At 45.4% G+C, this 12,287-nt stretch overlaps 1 protein-coding gene across 1 annotated transcript in view; it reads left to right on the forward strand.

Moving 5' to 3' along the window:
- VAV1 (vav guanine nucleotide exchange factor 1) overlaps positions 1–12,287 on the forward strand; it is a 1,439,562-nt gene that overhangs the window by 377,919 nt on the left and 1,049,356 nt on the right. Inside the window, exon 9 of the mRNA XM_069604429.1 lies at positions 7,821–7,920. Coding sequence (XP_069460530.1) covers positions 7,821–7,920 — 100 coding nt within the window. The remainder of the gene's footprint in view (positions 1–7,820; positions 7,921–12,287) is intronic.

Raw genomic sequence — 12,287 nt, forward strand, 5'->3', positions numbered from 1 at the left:
ACCATAAAGTATCCTGTCACCTCCCACTCTGTCCCATTTCCCCATAAAGTATTCTGTCACCTCCCACTCTGTCATATTTCTCCATAATGTATCCTGTCATCTCCCACTCTCTCCCATGTCCGCATAAAGTATCCTGTCAGCTCCCACTCTGTCCCATTGCTACATAATGTATACTGTCAGCTCCCACTCTGTCCCATTTCTCCATAATGTGTCCTATCACCTCCCACTCTGTCCCATTACCCCATAAAGTATCCTGTTACCTCCCAATCTCTCCCATTTCCTCACACTCTCTCCTGTCACCGCCCACTCTGTCCAATTTCACCATAATGTATCCTGTCACCTCCCACTATGTCCCATTTCTCCATAATGTATCCTGCCACCTCCCACCTGTTCTATTTCTTCACACTCTAGCTTGTTACCTTATACTCTCTCCTGTTACCTCCCACTCTGTCCCATTTCCTCACACTCTCTCCTGTTACCTCCTACTCTGTCCCATTTCCCCACTCTCAGTCCTGTTACCTCCTCCACTGTCCCAATTCCTCACACTCTGTCCTGTTACCTTATACTCTCTCCTGTTGCCTCCTACTCTCTCCCATTTCCTCACATTCTGTCCTGTTACCTTACACTCTCTCCTGTTACCTCCCACTCGTTCCCACTTCTCCAAACTCTGTCCTGTTACCTTCCACTCTATCTCAGTTCCTCACAATCTGTCCTGTTACCTTCCACTATGTCCCATTTCTCCATAATGTATCCTGTCACCTCCCACTCTGTCTCATTTCCCCATAAAGTATTCTGTCACCTCCCACTCTGTCCCATTTCTCCACAATGTATCCTGTCATCTCCCACTCTCTCCCATTTCCCCATATAGTATCCTGTCACCTCCCACTCTGTCCCATTTCTCCATAATGTATCCTGTCACCTCCCTCTCTGTCCCATTTCTACATAATGTATCCTGTCTCCTCCCACTCTGTCCCATTTCCCCATAAAGTATCCTGTCACCTCCCACACTGCCCCATTTCTCCATAATGTATACTATCACCTTCCACTCTGTCCCATTACCCCATAAAGTATCCTGTCACCTCCCACCCTGTTCCATTGCTACATAATTTATACTGTCATCTCCCACTCTGTCCCATTTCACCATAATGTATCCTGTCACCTCCCACTCTGTCCCAATTCACCATAAACTATCCTGTCATCTCCCACTCTCTCCCATTTCTCCATAATGTGTCCTATCACCTCCCACTCTGTCCCATTACCCCATAAAGTATCCTGTCACCTCCCACCTGTCCCATTGCTACATAATTTATACTGTCACCTCCCACTTTGTCCCATTTCACCATAATGTATCCTGTCACCTCCCACTATGTCCCATTTTTCCATAATGTATCCTGTCACTTCCCACTCTGTCCTATTTCTTCACACTCTAGCTTGTTACCTTATACTCTCTCCTGTTACCTCCCACTCTGTACCATTTCCTCACACTCTCTCCTGTTGCCTCCCACTCTGTCCCATTTCCCAACTCTCGGTCCTGTTACCTCCTCCACGTTCCCATTTCCTCACACTCTGTCCTGTTACATTATACTCTCTCCTGTTGCCTCCTACTCTGTCCCATTTCCTCACATTCTGTCCTGTTACCTTACAATCTCTCCTGGTACCTCCCACTCGGTCCCATTTCTCCACACTCTGTCCTGTTACCTTCCACTCTGTCTCAGTTCCTCACAATCTGTCCTGTTACCTTGCACTCTGTCCCATTTCTCCATAATGTATCCTGTCACCTCCCACTCTGTCTCATTTCCCCATAAAGTATTCTGTCACCTCCCACTCTGTCCCATTCCTCCATAATGTATCCTGTCACCTTCCACTCTGTCCCATTTCCCCACTCTCGGTCCTGTTACCTCCTCCACTGTCCCATTTCCTCACACTCCGTCCTGTTACATTATACTCTCTCCTGTTGCCTCCTACTCTGTCCCATTTCCTCACATTCTGTCCTGTTACCTTACACTCTCTCCTGTTACCTCCCACTCGGTCCCATTTCTCCACACTCTGTCCTGTTACCTTCCACTCTGTCTCAGTTCCTCACAATCTGTTCTGTTACCTTCCACTCTGTCCCATTTCTCCATAATGTATCCTGTCACCTCCCACTCTGTCTCATTTCCCCATAAAGTATTCTGTCACCTCCCACTATGTCCCATTCCTCCATAATGTATCCTGTCACCTCCCACTCTGTCCCATTTCCCCAAAAAGTATTCTGTCACCTCCCACTCTGTCACATTTCTCCATAATGCATCCTGTCTGCTCCCACTCTCTCCCATGTCCCCATAACGTATCCTGTCAGCTCCCACTCTGTCCCATTTCTCCATAATGTGTCCTATCACCTTCCACTCTGTCCCATTACCCCATAAAGTATCCTGTCACCTCCCACCCTGTCCCATTGCTACATAATTTATACTGTCACTTCCCACTCTGTCCCATTTCACCATAATGTATCCTATCACCTCCCACTCTGTCCCATTTTGCCATAAACTATCCTGGCATTTCCCACTCTCTCCCATGTCCCCATAAAGTATCCTGTCAGCTCCCACTCTGTCCCAATTCTCCATAATGTGTCCTATCACCTCCCACTCTGTCCCATTACCCCATAAAGTATTCTGTTACCTCCCACTCTCTCCCATTTCCTCACACTCTCTCCTGTCACCTCCCACTCTGTCCCATTTCACCATAATGTATCCTGTCACCTCCCACTATGTCCCATTTCTCCATAATGTATCCTGCCACCTCCCACTCTGTCCTATTTCTTCACACTCTAGCTTGTTACCTTATACTCTCTCCTGTTACCTCCCACTCTGTCCCATTTCCTCACACTCTCTCCTGTTACCTCCCACTCTGTCCCATTTCCCCACTCTCAGTCCTGTTACCTCCTCCACTGTCCCATTTCCTCACACTCTGTCCTGTTACCTTATACTCTCTCCTGTTGCCTCCTACTCTGTCCCATTTCCTCACATTCTGCCCTGTTACCTTACACTCTCTCCTGTTACCTCCCACTCGGTCCCATTTCTCCACACTCTGTCCTGTTACCTTCCACTCTGTCTCAGTTCCTCACAATCTGTCCTGTTACCTTCCACTCTGTCCCATTTCTCCATAATGTATTCTGTCAACTCCCACTCTCTCCCATTTCCCCATGCAGTATCCTGTCACCTCCCACTCTGTCCCATTTCTCCATAATGTATCCTGTCACCTCCCTCTCTGTCACATTTCTACATAATGTATCCTGTCTCCTCTCACTCTGTCCCATTTCCCCATAAAGTATCCTGTCACCTCCCACTCTGTCCAATGTCTCCATAATGTATTCTGTCACCTCCCACTCTGTCCCATTGCCCTATAAAGTATCCTGTCACCTCCCACTCTGCCCCATTTCTCCATAATGTATACTGTCACCTCCAACTCCGTCCCATTTCACTATGATGTATCCTGTCACCTCCCACTCTGTCCAATTTCTCCATAATGTATCCTGTCACCTCCCACTTTGTCCTATTTCTTCTCACTCTAGCTTGTTACCTTATACTCTCTTCTGTTACCTCCCACTCTGTCCCATTTCTCCATAATTTATACTGTCACCTCCAATTCTGCCCCATTTCTCCATAATTTATACTGTCACCTCCAACTCTGTCCCATTTCACCATAATGTATTCTGTCACCTCCCACTCTGTCCAATTTCTCCATAATGTATCCTGTCACCTCCCACTCTGTCCTATTTCTTCACACTCTAGCTTGTTACCTTATACTCTCTCCTGTTGCCTCCCACTCCATCCCACTTCCTCACACTCTGTCCTGTTACCTCCCACTCTGGCCCATTTCCTCACTATCTGTCCTGTTACCTTATACTCTCTCCTGTTACCTCCTACTCTGTCCCATTTCCCCATAAAGTACCTTGTTACCTCCCACTCTGTCCCATTTCTCCATAATGTTTCCTGTCACCTCTCACTCTGTCCCATTTTCCCATAAAGTATCCTGTCACCTCCCACTCTGTCCCATTTCTCCATAATGTAAATAAAATATATCATATCATAATGTATCCTGTCACCGCCCACTCTGTCCAATTTCTCCATAATGTATCCTGTCATCTCCCACTCTGTCCTATTTCTTCACACTCCAGCTTGTTACCTTATACTCTCTCCTGTTGCCTCCCACTCCATCCCACCTCCTCACACTCTGTCCTGTTACCTCCCACTCTGGCCCATTTCCTCACTATCTGTCCTGTTACCTTATACTCTCTCCTGTTACCTCCTACTCTGTCCCATTTCCCCATAAAGTACCTTGTTACCTCCCAATCTGTCACATTTCTCCATAATGTTTCCTGTCACCTCTCACTCTGTCCCATTTTCCCATAAAGTATCCTGTCACCTCCCACTCTGTCCCATTTCTCCATAATGTAAATAAAATATATTATATCATAATGTATCCTGTCACCGCCCACTCTGTCACATTTCCCAGAATATATCCTGTCACCTCTCATTCTGTCCTATTTCTTCACACTCTAGTTTGTTACCTTATACTCTCCTGTTACTGACCACTCATCCCATTTCACCATAAAGTAGCCTGTCACCTCCCACTCTGTCCCATTTCTCCATAATGTATCCTGTCACCTCCCACGCTGTCACATTTCTCCATAAGGTATCCTGTCATCTCCCACTCTCTCCCATGTCCCCATAAAGTATCCTGTCAGCTCCCACTCTGTCCCATTTCTCCATTAAGTGTCCTATCACGTTCCACTCTGTCCCATTACCCCATAAAGTATCCTGTCACCTCCCCACCCTGTTCCATTGCAACATAATTTATACTGTCACCTCCCACTCTGTCCCATTTCACCATAATGTATCCTATCACCTCCCACTCTGTCCCATTTCGCCATAAACTATCCTGTCATCTCCCACTCTCTCCCATGTCCCCATAAAGTATCCTGTCAGCTCCCACTCTGTCCCATTTCTCCATAATATGTCCTATCACCTCCCACTCTGCCCCATTACCCCATAAAGTATCCTGTTACCTCTCACTCTCTCCCATTTCCTCACACTCTCTCCTGTCACCTCCCACTCTGTCCCATTTCACCATAATGTATCCTGTCACCTCCCACTATGTCCCATTTCTCCATAATGTATCCTGTCACCTCCCACTCTGTCCTATTTCTTCACACTCTTGCTTGTTACCTTATACTCTCTCCTGTTACCTCCCACTCTGTCCCATTTCCCCACTCTCAGTCCTGTTACCTCCTCCACTGTCCCATTTCCTCACACTCTGTCCTGTTACCTTATACTCTCTCCTGTTGCCTCCTACTCTGTCTCATTTCCTCACATTCTGTCCTGTTACCTTAACTCTCTCCTGTTACATCCCACTCGGTCCCATTTCTCCACACTCTGTCCTGTTACCTTCCACTCTGTCTCAGTTCCTCACAATCTGTCCTGTTACCTTCCACTCTGTCCCATTTCACCATAATGTATCCTGTCACCTCCCACTATGTCCCATTTCTCCATAATGTATCCTGTCACCTCCCACCCTGTCCTATTTCTTCACACTCTTGCTTGTTACCTTATACTCTCTCCTGTTACCTCCCACTCTGTCCCATTTCCCCACTCTCAGTCCTGTTACCTCCTCCACTGTCCCATTTCCTCACACTCTGTCCTGTTACCTTATACTCTCTCCTGTTGCCTCCTACTCTGTCTCATTTCCTCACATTCTGTCCTGTTACCCTAACTCTCTCCTGTTACATCCCACTCGGTCCCATTTCTCCACACTCTGTCCTGTTACCTTCCACTCTGTCTCAGTTCCTCACAATCTGTCCTGTTACCTTCCACTCTGTCCCATTTCTCCATAATGTATCCTGTCACCTCCCACTCTGTCTCATTTCCCCATAAAGTATTCTGTCACCTCCCACTCTGTCCCATTTCTCCATAATGTATCCTGTCATCTCCCACTCTCTCCCATTTCCCCATATACTATCCTGTCACCTCCCACTCTGTCCCATTTCTCCATAATGTATCATATCACCTCCCTCTCTGTCCCATTTCTACATAAAGTATCCTGTCACCTCCCACTCTGTCCAATTTCTCCATAATGTATTCTGTCACCTGCCACTCCTCTGTCCCATTGCCCTATAAAGTATCCTGTCACCTCCCACTCTGCCCCATTTCTCCATGATGTATACTGCCACCTCCAACTCTGTCCCATTTCACCATAATGTATCCTGTCACCTCCCACTCTGCCCAATTTCTCCATAATGTATCCTGTCACCTCCTACTTTGTCCTATTTCTTCTCACTCTAGCTTGTCACCTTATACTCCCTCCTCTTACCTCCCACTCTGTCCCATGTTCTCACACTCTGCTCGGTTACCTTCCAATCTGTCCCATTTCCTCACACTCTCTCCTGTTACCTCCGACCCTGTCCTATTTCCTCACACTCTCTCCTGTTACCTCCCACTCTGTCCCATTTCCTCACACTCTCTCCTGTAACCTCCCATTCTGTCCCATTTCCTCACACTCTCTCTTGTTACCTCCCACTCTGGCCCATTACCTCACTATCTGTCCTGTTACCTTATACTCTGTCCCATTTCCTCACACTCTCTCCTGTTACCTCTCACTCTGTCCTTTTCCTCACACTCTGTCCTGTATCTCCAACTCTGTCCCATTTCCTCACACTCTCTCCTGTTACCTCCCGCTCTGTCCCATTTCCTCACACTCTCTCCTTTACCCTGTCCCATTTCCTCCGACTCTCTCCTGTTACCTCCTACTCTGTCCCATTTCCTCACGCTCTGTCCTGTTACCTCCTACTCTGACCCATTTCCTAACACTCTGTCCTGTTACCTTTTACTGTGTCTCATTTCCTCACACTCTCTCCTGTTACCTTACACTCTGTCCCATTTTCTCACACTCTGCTCTGTTACTTTCCACTCTGTCCCATTTCCTCACACTCTCTCCTGTTACCTCCTACCTTGTCCCATTTCCTCCCACTCTCTCCTGTTACCTCCTACTCTGTCCCATTTTCTCACACTCCGCTCTGGTACCTTCCACTCTGTCCCATTTCCTCACACTCTCTCCTGTTACCTCCTACCCTGTCCCATTTCCTCACACTCTCTCCTGTTACCTCACACTTGATCCTCTTATGGAGCAGATGGATAATGGGAGGGGCAGTATTTCTGGAGGGCACATGAGGGAAGGTCAGAGGTGATTGAGAAGCCCCGGGTCTGAGCCAGTGTATGAGGGGCAGCAATTAGCTGTTATACCCTGTGTTTCCAGCCAGATCCTTAGGGAAGCCACTGCCCCTTTAGTCAAGTGGCAGCACTCCCTATTCCTTGAAACTCTACCCAACTTCTCATTCTGCCCCAACTCACTTGGGCCCCCATACTCCTTTTCCCTCACACTCAATCAGCACAATCTATACTCACACACTACATCATACCCACCACCTATTCCCACCTGCCCCATTACTACTGATTTCTTGCTACACCCGATACCCTCTGTCACTCCATACCTACTCCTCCACTCTGCCGCACTATCTGATAGTCGCAGACCCTGCCACCATTGCTCCCACTACTACGCATTCCACCCTCCCTCAGCCTAGTGCCTCAACCTAGAGCCTCACACTCTGGACTGAGCGCCCATTCATCCCTAGACACTTATCTCTTCTGCCTCACAATCCCTGCAGGCAACCCGCACGCTACTTACTGCCACATCAGTGCCTCACACTCCTGCACCCTCTGCTCCCCACACCCCAGATATCTGCTGCTTTCTGGGCCTAAGTTTCGGCATCCTCTCTCCTTCCTCAGGTTCCTGCTCTATGGTCGGTATTGCAGTCAAGTTGAGTTTGCTACCAAACACCTGGACATGACGGCGAATGCCCGTGAGGATGTGCAGATGAAGCTGGAGGTCAGAGGTTGCTCAGCACTTCTCGGAAATACCATAACAGAATACATAGTGTACCTGCTAGCATAATGATTTATAAGCCTGTAGCAGGGGGGCGCACAATGCATTCACCCTCCGGTACTTTTCTCTCAGGGGCAACGTTCCAGAAATAGTCCCTCATTGCACAGGGGCGGGGCCTCTGGAATGTTCTAATGCCTGAACAAAGACAAGATGAAAGCCTGAAAGGTTCAAAAGAGCTCTGAAAAAGAAAATGTTCATAGAAGCCAGAGACACCTCCCACCCCCAAAGTCCAGCTGCACCTGGAAAGCGAGCACAACGCCCGCATCTTGCTTCTCTCTAGCCTTGTGCTAAACACGTGTCTCACTTTTCATACACATCTCAATAAATCAAATACAGACCCAGGAAAAAAGAATGCCCTCTCACTTCCAGCAACCTAAGAGCACAGTAAATGAATGGGTGCTGCAATCCCAGATTGCGTGTGTTCCCTTACATCCTTGACTATGTGCACTCACTCACATCCTAGGCCACGTGCTTCCCTCACAATCCTAGATTGCGTGTGCTCAGTCACAATCCCGGATTGCGTGCGTTCCCTCTCATCTTGGGAGGCTAGCTCAGGGACAACATGCTCGCCTTGGAAGCAAGACAATACAGAGCACCACAGTTTCGATCCCCGGGTCCGCGCTTAGAAATCTCTGGGTATTAAGCACATTATAAATAACCTATCATATAATATCACATCCTGGTGCGTTCCCTTGCATCCTAGGCTGCATGCGTTCCCTCACAATTCTAGATTGCATGCGCTCACTCGCATCTTAGGCTGCGTGCGCTCCCTCCCAACTCTAGGCCGATTCTCTCGCCACTCGACCCCACGCACCCCTCTTTCCCCGCAGGCCCTACTTCCCCATTTCCAAGCCCCCTTCCGCTTTCCTAGCCCCGTCCCCTGACCTATTGTGTACTGTTCTTGAGGTATTGTTCTCCGCGATTCTTGGCTATATTGCATTGTCTGCATCCCTGCTATGTTCATTCTTTTTTTCTAGGTTTTGTTGCCGATCGTTCAATTTTTTGGCATTTTTGTTATCCATCCCTGCTGTGTTCCTTATTTTCTTCTAGGTCCCTGGTCGATTGTTCTGTTTTTTGGCATTTTTGTTATCCATGGTTGTTTGTTTACATTGTACTGCCTGCATCCCTGCTGTTTTCTTCCTCACATCTAGGTTCCCTAAGTCATTGTTCAGTTCTTCTCATTTTTGTGTCTCCATGTTTGTTTGTTTACATTGTACGCCCACATTCCTAGCCACCTCATTGGCTGGCTCACCCACCAGGGTGATAATGGAATCCTGCGTGTTCAAACGTACCTTCTTTCTTGGAGTTGCTATCTGTATTGTTGTTGGAAATAACATCTTCATGTGGTCCGATAGGTCTCACATTGGCAGAGGATGTGAACTCTTACTGCATAAATACCAAGAGAGTGAAAGATAAAAGTAGTGTTGCCATAGGACATAGTGAAATATGGTCGACTTTCTTTGCTGGATGGAATTTAATAATGGGAAATGGTAACATCTATGGAGACTTAGTCCCAGCCATAACTTGGAAGAATGGTCTGTCAAGTTCTATAATTGATTATCTGATTCTATCAGAAGATATTTGCCAGGCGTGAAAGATTAATTATAAGAGATATGGGGAGTAGTGATTATAATCCACTTACGGCAAGTATTCGGTTAAGATTAGTGGAGGCTTTAATGAGCGACTATTGTGACTGGACAGTGGACGTGCAGGGAAATAGGATAGATAGAGAATGTAATGTCAACATAAAGGGCAACAGGGCAATTCAATTTACAGGAGACAGTGTAGTTTTAGATAGAAATCTGAATAATGCTCTTAACCTCTTGTCAAGAAATGAGGTTACATGTCTTTATATCGAAATAAATATATCGAGAGTAAAGTAAACTGAAAAATATAACGAAAAGTGTATAGCAAAATACAGCAATATCAAATTTCAACACAACATTAAATTACTTTGAAACAATGGACAATTCACTAGAAGTAGAACACGTAGAAGACCCCGATTTGCCAAAAGCATATGGAATTCTTAGACTGCGGTACTACAAGAACATGCCAAAACCAATAATAAACTAGAAGGGTGTCACAATGAAATCCAGCAATCGTACAGAACGTGCAATCCTAATTTTCTTTTTGTAAATGTTTAACATAACATTTAAAAAACGAACAATCACATCAAGAAATTAAACATTTAAACAATGAACAATCACATCAAGAAATGCAAAAAAGTGAAAAACCCAAGTACCAAGAAAAAATATCAAAACAATCAACGCAGACTAAAGTGTTGGCATTTGCTAAACAGGATAAAAGTGCCTATCTGAACAGTGGTGCTTTTAATATAAACTGTTAGAAATAGACATTTTGACTTACCACAGCAAACGTTGAAATTGGAGATAACCAAAACCACATGCATGAAATTCCACGATGAAATCAAAAGGGGTGTAATCCATTGTCCTTGAACCGAAAAAAAACAAGAATCCCAAATCCAAAAAAAAGAAAAAAATCCACAAAAGGTAAACAAACACCAATACAGATCCCAAAAACAGTCCAAGAAATCCACTGTAAACCCAAAAAAAGGATCCAGAGCACATCCATGGAAAAAGAAGAGAAAACAAATAAATAAAAAATCCATCCAAGTGAACCAGGGAATTGATACAAGCTCTAACTACCAAAAAAACATTATTTAGAAATTGCAGTATGAATATAAAAATTGGTCAAGGGCACGGAGCTATCATCATAGTACTCATGACGGGCAATTAATGTGGCAAGCCACATGGGGAATAGGAATTCTAGGAATGTTTGGTTTCTGTTTAATCATAATTAGGAGTTGCAAGGTTCGCTTCATAGTAATATAGTGTCAGAAAGGGCTTGGTAAACGCATTTCTGAAATCTGTATAGAAATCTGAGAAGAGTGAGCACTGAGTAAGGCAGGAGGTTCCAGGGAAATGGAATTTGTCACAAGATCTCATAGTAGAACTAATAATGAAGGCTTCTACTTTGAGAGCGGCTAGCCCGAATGGGCTTACCAATCAAATTATTAAATGTGAAATGATGGCTTGGTTTAAAGTTTTGCTGATAATATTCAGCGGAATATTGACAGCCAAGCAATGCCCGGCTTTGAGGAAGTCTACAGTTATAGTCCCCATTTATAAGAAGGGCGATCGGGCTGATCCTGGGAACTATCGCCCTTCTTGATGCAGATAGTAAAATCTTTTCTGGAATGGTGCTGAGAGAACTGGTGAAGTGGGCAGAAGATAAGGGTGTCCTATCGAAGCAACAAACAGGATTCCGTACGAGTCTCTCCACTTCATTGAATGGATTAATAATGAATATTATCGGAGTGAAGTCGTGGTTGAAGGGCAATCTAGTATTGTATGTGGTTTGGAATGACCAGTCCAAGCCTTTTGCTATAATCAACAGGGAGCGATTATGGTCTAAATTAAAACAATGGGGACACCATTTAAATCTCCTTGCAATCATTATCTATCTGCATGAAAAGACTACTATTCAGGTTAGGTTAGATAATTAAGGTCATTTATCAGCTCCAAATCCTACAGAGAGAAGAGCGAGGCAGTGATGCATTCTTGCCCCTTTCCTCTTTAACCTGTATTTAGCTGATGTGTCTGATGCTCAGAATTCGCAAGCACTAGGTAGCCCTAAAATAGGCCATGTTACCATCAATTGCATGGCCTATGCGGATGAGATAGTCCTTTTGAGCTATACTCCTATTGGCCGCCAACGATTGCTGACATCCTTCGGTAAATATGCCACGCTAAATGATCTGCAAATGTATCCAAGTTGAATATTACATGCTTCAGTCAGCCTTTGAAACGGGTTCCGAGATGTAGATGGCCCTTGTGTGAATATATTATTCCAATAACTAAGGAAGCTCTATACTTAGGATGTAGACTAACATCCCATCCTTACATAGTGTGTGTATAATCAGATATAGAGGCTAAAGTCATTCAACTTGTCTGTCAGATGAAAAAGATCTTTTGTACATATTGCATATGCACTATTATTCCCTCAATACATTTCTATGAGGGCAAGGTTATTCCTACAATACTGTACTGTTAGACCATTAGCTCGAGCAGTTAACTGGACAAGATTTGCAGGGAGACTGTGGAGAAAGGTCTTAAACCATCTGCAGTCCCTCCCAATGTCCAGCTTGGGCTACGAGCTCGGCCTGCAATCTTTACGAGCATACCTAGACTGGAAGGTAATTTCACTCTACAGACTGATACTGACTCCCAAAATAAGTTCACTATACAAGGATATTAGGTCACTTCTGGAACAGGGAACTAGTGCAGTAC

Source organism: Ambystoma mexicanum, chromosome 3q (assembly GCF_040938575.1).
Source record: "Ambystoma mexicanum isolate Mex_15411 chromosome 3q, UKY_AmexF1_1, whole genome shotgun sequence".
Taxonomy (NCBI): Eukaryota; Metazoa; Chordata; class Amphibia; order Caudata; family Ambystomatidae; genus Ambystoma; species Ambystoma mexicanum.